Below are 15,459 nucleotides of genomic sequence, written 5' to 3'. Positions count from 1 at the left end.
TGTGGTGTGGTCAGGGTGAAAGCTGGAGGCATGTAGGTAGGAATAGCGGTCAGTAGGTTTCCGGTATAGGGTGGTGTTGATGTGACCATTGTTTATTAGCACTGTAGTGTCCAGGAAGTGGATCTCATGTGTGGACTGGTCCAGGCTGAGGTTGATGGTGGGATGGAAATTGTTGAAATCATGGTGGAATTCCTCAAGGGCTTCTTTTCCATGGGTCCAGATGATGAAGATGTCATCAATATAGCACAAGTAAAGTAGGGGCGTTAGGGGACGAGAGCTGAGGAAGCGTTGTTCTAAATCAGCCATAAAAATGTTGGCATACTGTGGGGCCATGCGGGTACCCATAGCAGTGCCGCTGATCTGAAGGTATACATTGTCCCCAAATGTAAAATAGTTATGGGTAAGGACAAAGTCACAAAGTTCAGCCACCAGGTGAGCCGTGACATTATCGGGGATAGTGTTCTTGATGGCTTGTAGTCCATCTTTGTGTGGAATGTTGGTGTAGAGGGCTTCTACATCCATAGTGGCCAGGATGGTGTTATCAGGAAGATCACCAATGGATTGTAGTTTCCTCAGGAAGTCAGTGGTGTCTCGAAGGTAGCTGGGAGTGCTTGTAGCGTAGGGCCTGAGGAGTGAGTCTACATAGCCGGACAATCCTGCTGTCAGGGTGCCAATGCCTGAGATGATGGGGCGTCCAGGATTTCCAGGTTTATGGATCTTGGGTAGTAGATAGAATATCCCAGGTCGGGGTTCCAGGGGTGTGTCTGTGCGGATTTGATCTTGTGCTTTTTCAGGAAGTTTCTTGAGCAAATGCTGTAGATGCTTTTTGTAACTCTCAGTGGGATCAAGGGTAATGGCTTGTAGAAAGTGGTGTTGGAGAGCTGCCGAGCAGCCTCTTGTTCATATTCCGACCTATTCATGATGACAACAGCACCTCCTTTGTCAGCCTTTTTGATTATGATGTCAGAGTTGTTTCTGAGGCTGTGGATGGCATTGTGTTCTGCACGGCTCAGGTTATGGGGCAAGTGATGCTGCTTTTCCACAATTTCAGCCCGTGCACGTCGGCGGAAGCACTCTATGTAGAAGTCCAGTCTGCTGTTTCGACCTTCAGGAGGAGTCCACCTAGAATCCTTCTTTTTGTAATGTTGGTAGGCAGGCCTCTGTGGATCATTATGTTGTTCAGAGGTATTTTGGAAATATTCCTTGAGTCGGAGACGTCGAAAATAGGATTCTAGGTCACCACAGAACTGTATCATGTTCAAGGGGGTGGAGGGGCAGAAGGAGAGACCCCGAGATAGGACAGCTGCTTCTGCTGGGCTGAGAGTATAGTTGGATAGGTTAACAATGTTGCTGGGTGGGTTGAGGGGACCATTGCTGTGGCCCCTTGTAGCCTGTAGTAGTTTAGAAAGTTTAGTGTCCTTTTTTGTCCTATGCTGACAGCTTGTGCCACACGCTCTCAAAGAAACTGCGGAATCACCTGATCAACATCCTCTACAGCAAACAGGGAAAGATTAAGAATGAGCTCTCAAAAATGGATACTCTCATAAAAAACCAACCTTCCACACAAACTTCCTCGTGGCTGGATTTTACTAAAACTAGACAAGCCATTTACAACGCACACTTTGCTTCTCCACAAAAGAAAAAGGACACTAAACTTAGTAGTAGTTTAGAAAGTTTAGTGTCCTTTTTCTTTTGTAGAGAAGTAAAGTGTGCGTTGTAAATGGCTTGTCTAGTTTTAGTAAAATCCAGCCACGAGGAAGTTTGTGTGGAAGGTTGGTTTTTTATGAGAGTATCCATTTTTGAGAGCTCATTCTTAATCTTTCCCTGTTTGCTGTAGAGGATGTTGATCAGGTGATTCCGCAGTTTCTTTGAGAGCGTGTGGCACAAGCTGTCAGCATAGGACAAAAAAGGACACTAAACTTTCTAAACTACTACAGGCTACAAGGGGCCACAGCAATGGTCCCCTCAACCCACCCAGCAATATTGTTAACCTATCCAACTATACTCTCAGCCCAGCAGAAGCAGCTGTCCTATCTCGGGGTCTCTCCTTCTGCCCCTCCACCCCCTCGAACATGATACAGTTCTGTGGTGACCTAGAATCCTATTTTCGACGTCTCCGACTCAAGGAATATTTCCAAAATACCTCTGAACAACATAATGATCCACAGAGGCCTGCCTACCAACATTACAAAAAGAAGGATTCTAGGTGGACTCCTCCTGAAGGTCGAAACAGCAGACTGGACTTCTACATAGAGTGCTTCCGCCGACGTGCACGGGCTGAAATTGTGGAAAAGCAGCATCACTTGCCCCATAACCTGAGCCGTGCAGAACACAATGCCATCCACAGCCTCAGAAACAACTCTGACATCATAATCAAAAAGGCTGACAAAGGAGGTGCTGTTGTCATCATGAATAGGTCGGAATATGAACAAGAGGCTGCTCGGCAGCTCTCCAACACCACTTTCTACAAGCCATTACCCTCTGATCCCACTGAGAGTTACCAAAAGCATCTACAGCATTTGCTCAAGAAACTTCCTGAAAAAGCACAAGATCAAATCCGCACAGACACACCCCTGGAACCCCGACCTGGGATATTCTATCTACTACCCAAGATCCATAAACCTGGAAATCCTGGACGCCCCATCATCTCAGGCATTGGCACCCTGACAGCAGGATTGTCCGGCTATGTAGACTCACTCCTCAGGCCCTACGCTACAAGCACTCCCAGCTACCTTCGAGACACCACTGACTTCCTGAGGAAACTACAATCCATTGGTGATCTTCCTGATAACACCATCCTGGCCACTATGGATGTAGAAGCCCTCTACACCAACATTCCACACAAAGATGGACTACAAGCCATCAAGAACACTATCCCCGATAATGTCACGGCTCACCTGGTGGCTGAACTTTGTGACTTTGTCCTTACCCATAACTATTTTACATTTGGGGACAATGTATACCTTCAGATCAGCGGCACTGCTATGGGTACCCGCATGGCCCCACAGTATGCCAACATTTTTATGGCTGATTTAGAACAACGCTTCCTCAGCTCTCGTCCCCTAACGCCCCTACTTTACTTGTGCTATATTGATGACATCTTCATCATCTGGACCCATGGAAAAGAAGCCCTTGAGGAATTCCACCATGATTTCAACAATTTCCATCCCACCATCAACCTGAGCAACTGGTTAGTCTCTAAGGTGCCACAAGTACTCCTTTTCTTTTTTCTAATGAAATTTATAAGTAGCAGGTTTAAAATGAACAAAAGGAAGTACTTCTTCACACGAGACACAGTCAACCTGTGGAACTCATTTCCAGGGAACCTTGGAAGACCAAATGTATAACTGGTTTAAAAAAAGAATTAGATAAGTTCATGGAGGATAGGTCTCTGCATAGCTACTAGCCAGGATGTTTAGGGATGCAACCCTATGCTCTGGTGACCTTACCCTCTAAATGCCAGAAACTGGGAGTGGACAACAGGGGATGCATCACTCAATAGTTGCCCCGTTCTTTTCATTCCCTCTGAAGTACCTGGCATTGGCCATTGTTGGAAGACAGGATACTTGGCTGGATGGACCACTAGTCTGACCCAGCATGGCTCCTCTGATGTTAACCAATAGGTAGGAGTCCCCCAGAATTTACACTTACAGTCCTCTTTCTCCTGCCAGAGGCCTCCTAGAACAGTGGATTCTAGTATTCACCTTTTAGAGCTTTTCTTCAAAATGTCTGCAGCCTCAGGCAGCTATTACTGGTTTGGTTACACATGGCTCAGTTTTTAAACATAAAAGCAAGCTTTGTGTTTGCTATAAGTAGGAGACTCCAGGAGCTGGGACTCAGCTGAATTATGAAGTCAGCAAACAACAGTAGTTTGGCATCTGTCCCATTATGCCACTACAAAGGGCCCTGTCTACATCTCAACATAGACAACTAAAAATGGAACTTGGCCTTCACTCCCAAATGAGTTTGACACCCCTGCTTTAAGTACATTTCACCTTTTCTGGACTGTGCTGCAGCAAGCTGTTCTAATCCAGTCATGTTCATCCTAATTTGTAGCTTCTGGTCAGGTTTTTGATTGAAACCCACATCTGTACTCTCCACTGTAGAATTGCTACCTGTCCTTTTGTTAAACTGGGTGTTAGTAAGCTTGCCAGACCAAGGTCAACTGTTTCCTCTATCACAGGGCCCCCTCCCTTGTCAAGACCTAATGCACTGAGTAAGACCTCATACAGTAGCAGCAGGCAGAGTGGTGGCTTATATGTATTGGGACTAGTGCTAGAGTATTTTTTCCAGCATCTGCAGCTTTCTACAGCCATTGCATTAGGACAGCAGGGAAGAAAATAGCTGGAGTGAATGTAGTCTGAATCTAGGCATATTTGTTCCTGCAGCATAGCACAACATAGGGCTACTTCCTTCTCACAAAGGGAGAGGCAGGCTATGCCCTCAGTGCTCATGCCTGTGCTACCTCTAGTAGACCTTCGCTCTAGAGAAACTGCTACTCCTTGTGACTGTTCAACTCTTCTCTGTTTTAGAGCAGGGTTCCAAGGGCTAGATGTAGATACAGCCCTTTCTGCTCTATTTTCTCTCCCACTAACTTCCTGGCAGTATCAGCAAGTGCTGCCACCCTTCTTCAAGGAAAGTTGATGCCTAGAGTTAAATAACTATTTGTCCGTTTACTACATCTGTTCCTGTAATGTTACTATGTGAAAACTGCTGGAACTTATTGTACGATGCTTGCCTCCTTGCTCACTGATGTAGGTGTACAGCTCAAGACGTAAAGAAGTGAGAACCATCCTGGCAGTTTTGTACCATCTCCCATGGTCTAGTTTTCTCAACTGCCACAGCTAAGTGAGCAGCAGGCTATGTTACAAAAGTATAAGGAAGTCAATCCTTGGCTGCAACTGCAGAAGACATGGTTTTCCTTTATGTGCTAATTCAGCAGGTGCTGGTGCATTTACACTGAGTCCAAGAATTTAACACACATTGTAAGTTCAGGCCACTTAAGAGGCTACATTATTCTAGCAAATACAGAATGGAAAGCAGGGTTTTTCTGGAAGAGGCACAAAGTCTCCTACAGTTAGATTTTCCAGGGAATCCTTCTGGCAAAGAGCTGCTGTCACTTCCTCTTATACCTGTAAAAAGACAATATTGGAAGTCCCAGTCAGTCCAAATGCCTGCACTAGTGATAAAGGGACAGGATAGGGGTAAATGAGCTCCTAGACAAAGGCAATGCCAGCCTCCTCAGAAGTAGCCCACCAGTGTGCCAGTAAAACACAAGTCTCCATGTGTGTTCCCAAGCTTGGGGCTGGCAGCACTGGCTGAACAGGGCTGACTTTGCATCAACATTAGCACCATGGGTGCTTGTCTGCTGTGGCCCTTCGAGGAGGAAATGGGACAAACCAGGCCAACAGAAAAATCTTAAAGGTAATAAGGCTGTTTACCTGGATTTGGATTTGAAGTTCCCTCCTTTCCTGTGTCGGGCTAAGCCCAAACGCTTCTGCTCTTCAAAGGAGGGGCTGCATGAGAAAGAGCTCAGTGAGACATAGCCATGCTCCCTGAAATAGGAAACTCTATACCCCTCTGCTCAGTTCATGTGTTGCCCACTGGGTTCATGCTTACCTGCCATGATTCAGCACTTTTCTGGTGCTGACTGGGAGGATAGTCTTAGCTGGGAAAAGTATTCCTTTGCTCACCCACTGCATTGCCCCCAGCCCATGCAAGACATGGTTTCACCACTCATGCCACCTGATCTCTTCCTGCCCCCAGATACCTTGAATGGCCTTATGGAGGCAGCACCTCTGGTCTGTGACAGAGGTACTCTCAGACAGAACACCCTCTGCTCTCCTCACAAGATATTTAAGGTAGATAGAATGACTCCTGTATAACTCTCCCTTGCCCCCACTATCCTTCAAAGCAGCAAGATGAAGCCTGAGCCTCTCTCTACTGTCTGCAGAAGGTATCACTGGCGAAGATTTCCATGGTTGTGCAGGGAATAGAATGCCTCCACCACAGCCTGTGCAAACCCAGTGACGTTGAGCCAAGTTACCCAGCACGATACTGTTTTAGGGCCTTCCTGCTTGTGTTGGTGAGCTCCTCATCGAAGACAGATGATTGCGTCTTCCGTTTGGGACCTTGGAAAGCAAGCAACGGAGCCAGCGATTAGCAAGGCTTGATGTACAGAAGCAGGATTCCTGCGAAGGTCACACAGTCCACAACATTATTTGCATTACTAAAGCGCCTAGGAACTCAAGTCATGGACCATAACCCCATGGTGCTACATGCTGTACAAATGCAGAACAAAGACTGGCCTCAGCCCTCCTAGTGATGGGTGTGGGCACTGGGAACATCCATTTTATAGACAGGAAATGGACTCTCCCGTCACTGCCTGCAGTCTCTACTGTTCCCATCTTCCAGGTCACTTTCTATTGATTTGGGTGTTTGTTAACAGCACAGCCACCAATGGCATCTATGCAATCAGCATTACGATAAATGCTAGCAGCAAAACCCTCCTGCACCCCAGCAGTAAACATGCTCTCAGCTCTCACAAGCAGCATGCAGCTCTAAGGAGCAGCCACATTGCAACTGGGAAATCAGCTAAAGCATTCTCTGAGCTGTTTTTGTGGAGAACAGATGCTCTTCTCTTACCTGCTGAGGGAGGCTCATCCTCGGGCACAACTCGAGCTCGCTTTGCTCGGCGGTTCCTCTTTGCTACGCGCTCTGCATACATCTGTGACTTCAGGATTTCAAATTGTGATCTCTCCTCTGGCTGAAAGAGACAGAAATCGAAGTTTACAGCTAATATGCCCCTGCATGAGGGAGCAGACCAAGCCACCCAGGCCCCTGCCTCCTCTTGGATCCCCTCACTCACTGTCATTTGGCCTTTTTTCTGAGTATCCTGCATAAATGTCTTCCTCTTCTTCTTTCCTCTCAACGCCAAGTCAAATTCCTGAAGGGCTTTAGCCACTGGAGAGACACAGACGGGGTGAGGGAATACAGAAGGTTCAAGAGCAGAGAGCAATTTCAGACCCAATTCAGAGATGCATGATTCGAATTAGCCCATTGGTCCAGACCCAAAGGCCTCCCTCTTCCCAGGACTCACATTTCTCTTTCTTTCTCTCCTCTCGGCTCTGGAACCAGCTCCGCTCAGGCCCCTCTTCCACCTTCTGTTCTCCTGTCTCCAGTCGCTTCTTTGCCATGTTGATCTGTGGGACAGCCCAAGCAGACGGGGAGCTCATGGACCTGCAGAGTGGCCGCTACCCAGTCTGGGGAACCTAGGGCAGACACCTCACTGGGTCCCCCTGTCAGCGTTAGTGCATAGAAGCCCCTGGTATGTAGGGATTACAGTGCATGGAGCCTCAAGAGCCCCTACTCACCTTCACTAGGTGACTGGGGGCACATTCCCCAACCAAGAATGCCCTATCCTGGGCTAGGAGCTTTGCCCTGTCCATCCTCCAGAGTAGCCAGCCCACACCCAGGGGAGTGAGTTCCCCATATCTCAGTACCCTATCCAGCCCAGACTGTAGGAGCAAGCTCTCACTACCCTCACCTGGGCCTCTGATTGCTGCATCTCACGCTCTTCACGCTCTAGACGCAGCACTGCATACACATCTTTCTCCAGCTTCCCAATCTTCTCCCGGAATTTCAGGATCACATCTGCAAACACACCCAGTGGGGGCCAGAGAGAAAGACACACATGGTCCCTGTGAGAACTGTCTGCGCTTCAGCACCTCCCATCCTCACCGGGCTCCTTGTCTGTAACCCCGTCCTAGCAAGGCACATACCCTGGGGGAGGATTCTGGCCTTCACTGGCATCTTGGCTGTCTTCACAATCTCCTTCAGCATCTTGCGCTCCTCCTCGCCCACCAGTGAGACTGAGCGGCCAGCCCGACTGGCCCGTGCTGTCCGCCCCACCCGGTGCACATAGTGCTTGGTGGTGTTGGGCATGGTGAAGTTGATCACCTGTGGGGAAGACATGGGATTAGCAGGGAAGCAAGGCCAGTGCCAGACTCATGGGACCTCAAGAGGGCTCAGAGCCTCGCACACTTACCGTTTTGACACCCTCAATGTCAAGTCCTCGGGCCGCAACGTCCGTAGCTACCAGTACGTCGATCTGCTCATCTTTAAAGCGCCTGACCGCAGAGAATATAAGCTGTTATGCAAGCAGTGGGCTCCCTCCACAATTCCTGCAGAAGCCACTCTTCTTCCCCTCCGGGGCTACCCACTATGCCAGTACCTGAGGGCCTCCAACCGCTGTGTCTGAGAGAGGTTCCCATGCAGCTCCCCCACCTGCAGACCCATCAGCCCCAGCAGGATGTGCATGCGGTGAGCCTGCTTCTTGGTCTGTGTGAAAAGCATCACGTGGTCTGTGAAGGTCCGTGTCAGCAGAGCTGAAAGACAAAGTCCTGTCAGCAAGCAGCAGAGACAACTCCAGGTGTCCCCACAAAGCTGCCTTCCAGTAAAACACTGCTTCCAGCTTTCCCATGCCACTTGCCAGGGCTCACCCACCCAACTCCTCCTCCCATGCTGCTCTACTCACCTGACACGATAGCTTCTCTGTCCCCTTCTCTGTTGGGACGGACCCGGATGAATTCCTGCCGCAGAAAAGGGGCTACGTCTGTGTTGCTATTCACAAAAATCCGGACAGGATTCTTCAGGGAAACAGCAGCCAAATCCTTTACCTAACCAAATGAAGGAAGGGAAGTGTCACTACACTGAAAAAGGGAAGTCTGCCAAAACCCTCCATCCCCACCCTCCCATCTGAACTGAACATGCCTCCGAACAGGCTGCATAGGCCCCATCCTTACCTCATCTGTCATGGTGGCAGAGAACAGCATGGTCTGACGGTGGTGAGAGCACAGCCGAATTATCTCCTTCATCTGTTCCTCAAAATACTCATCCAACATCCTAGAAAGGAGAGAAGGGTCGAGCAGAGTCTTCTACAGCATCAACCCTGACCAGCTGCTGTTCTAGACCAGGCAAACTCTCCTCTCACAGCAATGGGCAAGCTAGAAGCCAATGCCTCATTCTCCACCACCCACCCACCCAGCTTACCTGTCTGCCTCATCCAAGATCAGCACCTCGATGCTGCTCAGGTGGAAGGAGGGGCAGTTATGGAGATGATCTATCAGGCGTCCAGGAGTGGCAATGAGAACGTCTGGCCCAGAGCGCAAAGCTGCCTCCTGAGTCTTCACATCCAACCCCCCTGTGATGGTGAAAACCCAGAAAGGACCATGAGATCCTGGAGCAGGATGAGATAGAGAGCCCCCAGGCCTGTATCCATTGCGGGGTGAAGAGTCCTTTCAGTTAGTGCCTCAGACATCAGATACAAAAGAGACCCCTTGATTGCAGATATGGTCCGTCCCCAGATGCCATGGGAGAAGCACAGGATACCACTCCAGGTTAAAGCATCAGTGTGTGTACACGCTGTGAACAGGAGCACAACTGCCCTACAGCCTGACCAGCTCTAATAATGGGACTCCAGGTTCTCTATGCCCCCATCCCTTAGAGTTAGGGGTTACCTGGAGCAGTTTGGAAGGGGATAGCATGGTCCATGCGAACTGAACTCTCAGCCCCATGGCTCATACTCACCCACAGCTAGGCAGGTTGTGATGCTGCTGAACTGGGCCAGCTGCTTGGTGACAGAGTGCACCTGAATGCCTAACTCTCGTGTTGGCACCAGAACCAGCACCCGAGTCACTGGAGCCTGGCGAGGTTTGTAGATCAAACGCTCCAGTACAGGTAGGGTGAATGCAGCGGTTTTACCTGCAGAACAAAGGGCATCAAGAATTAGTTCACCTCAAAAACATGATGCTTCCCATAGCATCTCAGTCCTCATTCAGGCTCTTACCTGTCCCAGTGGCAGCACAAGCACAAATATCCTTTCCCAGCAGACCCACGGGGATACAGGCCTTCTGGATTGGGGTTGGCTGCTTGAAGCCCAGGGCTGTGATTGCCTGCCAAGGAAACAGAATAGTTAGGCATCAGATAAAAGAAAGGGAAATCTCAATCTAGATGCGACCTGTGTAGTGGAAATCTCACCTTATTCTACACTAGAAAACATTAATTCCCCCAAAGCTAGCGCTCACGCCCATTCCCTACACTGTCTCCTGCTAGGAGAGACTGCGACTGGAGTAGCTGGGAGCTTCCCCAAAAGCAAGTGGGAGAGGCTGTGAACTCCTGCCCCCTTCCTTGCAATCCTTTCTGCAGTGACTCAGATAGCTTAATACCTTTAGTAGAGGGCGTGAGAGGTTCATGTCCTGGAATGACAAGTTATCATCGTACTGAGACGCATCTTCGAAAAATCTCTCTGTTTCCTGAAGGAAATAAAACCAAGAGGAAGAGCTGAAAATTTCCAGCACACATTGCACTTCTGGGCTCCATCCTACATACTATCGTTTGTCAAGTGGGTCTGGGTTCTTTGGGATGGAAGGTGCTTGCTGGAGAAATGCTCAGTGTTATTCTGCCCTTCCCTCCAGTGACACTCACGATCTCTCCTACTTTCTTCTGTCTCTTTCGCTCCTTCACCTTGAGGGTATCTGAAAAGAAAGAGAGATATGCTAAGTATTTTCCACTGAATGCATCTGATGAAGTGAGCTGTAGCTCACAAAAGCTTATGCTCAGATAAATTTGTTAGTCTCTAAGGTGCCACAAGTACTCCTTTTCTTTTTGCTAAGCATTCGGTATCAGCTAAGAGCAACTTCAACTAAGCCCCAACCCCAACCAAGGCATGGAAAAGAGGAGACTAAGGGGGCATATGATAGAGGTCTATAAAATCATGAGTGGTGGGGAGAAAGTGAATAAGGAAAAGTTATTTACTTGTTCCCATAATATAAGAACTAGGGGCCACCAAATGAAATTAATGGGCGGCAGATTTAAAACAAATAAAAGGAAGTTTTCTTCACACAGCGCACATTCAACCTGTGGAACTCCTTGCCTGAGGAGGTTGTGAAGGCTAGGACTATAACAGGGTTTAAAAGAGAAATAGATAAATTCATGGTGGTTAAGTCCATTAATGGCTATTAGCCAGGATGGGTAAGGAACGGTGTCCCTAGCCTCTGTTTGTCAGAGGGTGGAGATGGATGGCAGGAGAGAGAACTTGATCATTACCTGTTAGGATACTCCCTCTGGGGGACCTGGTATTGGCCACTGTCAGTAGACAGGATACTGGGCTGGATGGACCTTTGGTCTGACCCAGCATGGCCATTTTTATGTTCTTATGTTTCCTGCACCCCAGCGTGCCTGCCAGAATTCTACCCCGCATCTTCCCCCAGTCAGTCATTGATGGAGAGGCCTGTGAAACTGATTCCCAAGCAAACTGGGGAATCAGTTGGCAAGCAAGTTCCTTTCCCCATGGAAAGGACACACTTCTGATGGAAATACTGGGAGCTGAAACTCCAATTAGACAAGAGCAAAATCTGGAAGAACAATATTGCAGGGACCAGCGGGGAGGAGATATGCCAAATAAAGGAGATTCCTGCCCATTCCCCTTCCAACCTACCCTCCATGCTGTCACTGGTGCCAGCTCTCTCTCACGAGATTCTCTTCCCCACTCTGCCAATGGCCCCCGACTAATTTCTTTCTTCTTGCCCTTCCCCACACTTGTAATTACCTGCTTTGGTGAGGATACTCTCATCAGTTGAGGAATATTGGGACTCTACATCCTCTTCCTCCTCTCCACTGTCTTCCTCACTTTCCTTCTCTTTGGTTTTATCCTTCTCCATCTCAGTGTCTTCCCCTTTCATCTTAACATGTTTCGCTTCCCTTTCCTAAGAGAAGACATGAGATCAATGGCCTGGGGAGTGTGTCAGAAAGATCCCAGCCAACCTCTGAACAGAAGTTTCCAAAGGTTTCCTTATGGAAAAGGGGATGGAAAGAAGGGCAAAGTTCCCTTCTCCCCTCCACAATGGGAGGTCCTTCCAAGGGTTGTTGGTGGTAGGAGCTAAAAGCTTTTGTCCACCAATCAGTGAACATCCCACTAACCTGCGTTTTCCTTTTTTTTCTCACTTTTTCAATCTTCTCATCCAGTGTTGTTGCTGCTGCTCTCTGGGCAGGGCAAGACAGACAGTTAGGGAGAGGAAGGGGGAATCTGTAAGAGCCACCCAGCAGCAGCTCTGGCACACAGCGATGCTGGCAAATAACAAAGGGAATAGGAAAACATGATCATCATCATTTATATGCAGGTCCCAAAAGTCTGCAAGGTGCATGACAGAGCAGTGAGAGAAGACTTGGTCCCTCTCCCAGAGACCTTTCAACCTAAAGTCTGGGGCAATACAAAAAGTCAGAGTGAAACAACAGGGTATGGGACTTGGGTGTTTTGGGCATATACCGATCGTCTCCATTAGTTTTAATTCAGTTTACCAGGCAAAGAAAGGTGGGTGGTGGAATGGGCCCTAAGTGACCCGGGTCACGGCACCGAGCTGCCTGGTAAGGTTCCGAGAGGACCCTACGCACCCCAGGAGACCCGACCAGCGCAACCTCCATCCCCTGCATTCTCCGAGGGGGGAAGGACACGTGCAAGGCCGTTTACCATAGGGAGAGCGATCAGCAGAGCCACCCGCCATTCACCCCACCACCCCACGCAAGGCAAAGGAAACGTTCCGTGCAAGTGGGGAGCCAGACTCCGGAACAGAGCCGAGGCGCGCCCTGCTCGCCCCGCGCGCACTGAGCGTTCAGGCTGCGGGGGGCACGAGACGCGCCGCTACTAGCCGCGTTTAAGACCCGCAGAGCGCTGGGGCCGCCAGCAGAGGCCCGTGAGAGACCCCCCGCCCCGCCCCGCCCCGGGCAGGGTGTCCGGGCCCCGCGTCCCGTCCCCCCCCCGCCCCGCCCCGCCCCGCCTCCGGGCAGGGTGTCCGGGCCCCGCGTCCTCCCTCCTCCCCCCCCCCCGCCCCGCCCCGCCCCGGGCAGGGTGTCCGGGCCCCGCGTCCCCCCCCCCCCCCGCCCCGCCCCGGGCAGGGTGTCCGGGCCCCGCGTCCCCCCCCCCCCCCCCGCCCCGCCCCGGGCAGGGTGTCCGGGCCCCGCGTCCTCCCTCCCCCCCCCCGCCCCGCCCCGGGCAGGGTGTCCGGGCCCCGCGTCCCCCCCCCCCGCCCCGCCCCGCCCCGGGCAGGGTGTCCGGGCCCCGCGTCCCCCCCCCCCCCGCCCCGCCCCGCCCCGCCCCGGGCAGGGTGTCCGGGCCCCGCGTCCTCCCTCCCTCCCCCCCCCCCGCCCCGCCCCGCCCCGCCCCGGGCAGGGTGTCCGGGCCCCGCGTCCGCCCCGCCCCGCCCCGGGCAGGGTGTCCGGGCCCCGCGTCCCGTCCCCCCCCCGCCCCGCCCCGCCTCCGGGCAGGGTGTCCGGGCCCCGCGTCCCCCCCCGCCCCGCCCCGCCCCGCCCCGGGCAGGGTGTCCGGGCCCCGCGTCCCCCCCCCCCGCCCCGCCCCGGGCAGGGTGTCCGGGCCCCGCGTCCTCCCTCCCCCCCCCCCGCCCCGCCCCGCCCCGCCCCGGGCAGGGTGTCCGGGCCCCGCGTCCCCCCCCCCCGCCCCGCCCCGCCCCGCCCCGCCCCGCCCCGGGCAGGGTGTCCGGGCCCCGCGTCCTCCCTCCCTCCCCCCCCCCGCCCCGCCCCGCCCCGCCCCGGGCAGGGTGTCCGGGCCCCGCGTCCTCCCCCCCCGCCCCGGGCAGGGTGTCCGGGCCCCGCGTCCCCCCCCGCCCCGCCCCGCCCCGGGCAGGGTGTCCGGGCCCCGCGTCCCCCCCCGCCCCGCCCCGCCCCGGGCAGGGTGTCCGGGCCCCGCGTCCCCCCCGCCCCGCCCCGCCCCGCCCCGGGCAGGGTGTCCGGGCCCCGCGTCCCCCCCGCCCCGCCCCGCCCCGGGCAGGGTGTCCGGGCCCCGCGTCCCCCCAGCCACGCACCTTGCCCCTGAGCTGGCGCAGCGCCTCCGCCCAAGCCCCGCTCGCCGCACCCGGAGCCTCCTTCTCCGCGAAGACGAAGCCGGCGCTGAAGTCCCCGCCGCGGCGTCTCTGCTGCCCCCGGCCCCGCGGCCCCTGCGGGCGAGAAAGGGGTGAGGCAAGGCCCAGACAGCGGCCTGGCTCCGGGGGCCCGGCCCGACCGCCCCTCACCTCCGCCTCCTCCTCCGCCGCCGAGTCCCCAGACTCGGGCTCCTCTGGCGCCGCGTCCCCCTCCCCGAGCGTGGCCACGAGCCCGAGCGCCTGCAGCATGGCGCGCGCCGAGAACGCCCCCCCGGCCAGGTCCCGGCACAGCAGGCACGCGGCTCCCGGCCTCGCGCATGCGCGGAGGCCCGCTGGGCGGGGCCACGGGCGCCCCGATACGCCCCGCCCCCCGGCGGAGTCACCCCCGCCCCGGAAAGGAAACTGAAAGCGCCGGCGGGGGGACGCTGCTTCCCCGTCGGGGTCCGGGCGGCGCCGCGAGCTGGGAGCGAGCCGCGGGGTCTGGCTGGTGAGGCGCGTCCCCGCTCTCCCGGCCCGGGGCGGCTCTTGGCTCCGGCCAGGCTGGGTCTCTGCGAGCTTCCGGGCCTGGGCACGGCTCGGCCCAGCGCGGAGGGTGGCCGGGCACCGGGTGGGGGTAGTCAGCGGTGCTAAGGAAAAGCCCCCCATGGTAGTAGGGCGCCGTTCGTGCCGGGGAGTCAGGCCGGGGGCTGGAGGCGGGGGGCAGGCCGGAAAGGGGGGGGCTGGAGGCGGGGGGCGGGAGGGGGCCGGAGGGTCAGGCCGGGGGCTGGAGGCGGGGGTGGGCGGGAGGGGGCCGGAGGGTCAGGCCGGGGGCTGGAGGCGGGGGTGGGCGGGAGGGGGCCGGAGGGTCAGGCCGGGGGCTGGAGGCGGGGGTGGGCGGGAGGGGGCCGGAGGGTCAGGCCGGGGGCTGGAGGCGGGGGTGGGCGGGAGGGGGCCGGAGGGTCAGGCCGGGGGCTGGAGGCGGGGGTGGGCGGGAGGGGGCCGGAGGGTCAGGCCGGGGGCTGGAGGCGGGGGTGGGCGGGAGGGGGCTGGAGGGGGCGCAGGCCGAAAAGGGGTGGGGGGCTGGAGGTCAGGCCGGGGGCTGGAGGGGGCGCAGGCCGAAAAGGGGTGGGGGGCTGGAGGTCAGGCCGGGGGCTGGAGGGGGGGGCAGGCCGGAAAGGGGGGGTGGGCGGGAGGGGGCCGGAGGGTCAGGCCGGGGGCTGGAGGGGGGGCAGGCCGGAAAGCGGGGGGGCCGGAGGTCAGGTCGGGGGCTGGAGGGGATGGAGGTCAGGCTCTAAGAAGCTGGGAAATGACACTGCCGAACTTTGCATTTGTGAATTTTGAGCAAAAAATGGTACAGTGGGTTTGTGTTTGGTGCAGGGTGTCCTGGAAACGCCCTGGAGCTACAAGAGCTCCTGGGCCACCCCCCTTGGGCTGGGCTAGTGGGGAACCAGAAACTGAAACTGACTAGAGAGAAGTGACAAACTGGTGAGCTGTTTTTCAGTGATACAGAAACCGACCAGCAGCAGCAGGGTGATGGGTAAGGACTTGG

At 54.8% G+C, this 15,459-nt stretch overlaps 2 protein-coding genes across 4 annotated transcripts in view; one reads left to right on the top strand and one right to left on the bottom strand.

The window, feature by feature from the left end:
• Positions 1-3,163: 3,163 nt before the first annotated feature.
• Positions 3,164-14,195, bottom strand: DDX27 (DEAD-box helicase 27). The gene is made up of 21 exons (XM_074969707.1): positions 14,082-14,195; positions 13,875-14,006; positions 11,980-12,042; positions 11,609-11,765; positions 10,486-10,535; positions 10,227-10,313; positions 9,848-9,953; positions 9,589-9,762; positions 9,052-9,202; positions 8,805-8,904; positions 8,537-8,678; positions 8,234-8,387; positions 8,048-8,129; positions 7,782-7,959; positions 7,547-7,653; positions 7,100-7,202; positions 6,869-6,963; positions 6,646-6,766; positions 6,047-6,131; positions 5,442-5,516; positions 3,164-5,132 (listed from the first exon to the last, which is right to left on the bottom strand). Exons 1-21 carry the CDS (start codon positions 14,178-14,180, stop codon positions 5,117-5,119), a joined length of 2,277 nt encoding a protein of 758 aa, XP_074825808.1. The 5' UTR covers positions 14,181-14,195; the 3' UTR covers positions 3,164-5,116.
• An 87-nt stretch (positions 14,196-14,282) lies between these two features.
• ZNFX1 (zinc finger NFX1-type containing 1) overlaps positions 14,283-15,459 on the top strand; it is a 38,319-nt gene continuing 37,142 nt past the window's right edge. Inside the window, exons 1-2 of one of the 3 annotated variants that reach the window (XM_074969703.1) lie at positions 14,283-14,418; positions 15,288-15,447. The gene's annotated coding sequence lies outside the window, so the exon portion shown is untranslated. Of the gene's footprint in view, positions 14,419-14,448; positions 14,578-15,287; positions 15,448-15,459 lie in introns of those variants that run through there. The other 2 variants (XM_074969704.1, XM_074969705.1) reach the window with 2 other exon arrangements.

The sequence above is a fragment of the Natator depressus genome, chromosome 13 (assembly GCF_965152275.1).
Source record: "Natator depressus isolate rNatDep1 chromosome 13, rNatDep2.hap1, whole genome shotgun sequence".
Taxonomy (NCBI): Eukaryota; Metazoa; Chordata; order Testudines; family Cheloniidae; genus Natator; species Natator depressus.
This window is presented reverse-complemented; position numbering and strand designations above follow the sequence as displayed.

Bases quoted from the DNA above. Each gene is read 5' to 3' on its own strand.
- DDX27 (XM_074969707.1), bottom strand. From the start codon at position 14,180: ATGCTGCAGGCGCTCGGGCTCGTGGCCACGCTCGGGGAGGGGGACGCG. The intron at 8,130-8,233 runs GTACTGGCATAG...CTCTGCGGTCAG, and splicing joins CAGCGGTTGGAGGCCCTCAG to GCGCTTTAAAGATGAGCAGA. The intron at 6,964-7,099 runs GTGAGTCCTGGG...GTGTCTCTCCAG, and splicing joins GGAGAGAAAGAAAGAGAAAT to TGGCTAAAGCCCTTCAGGAA.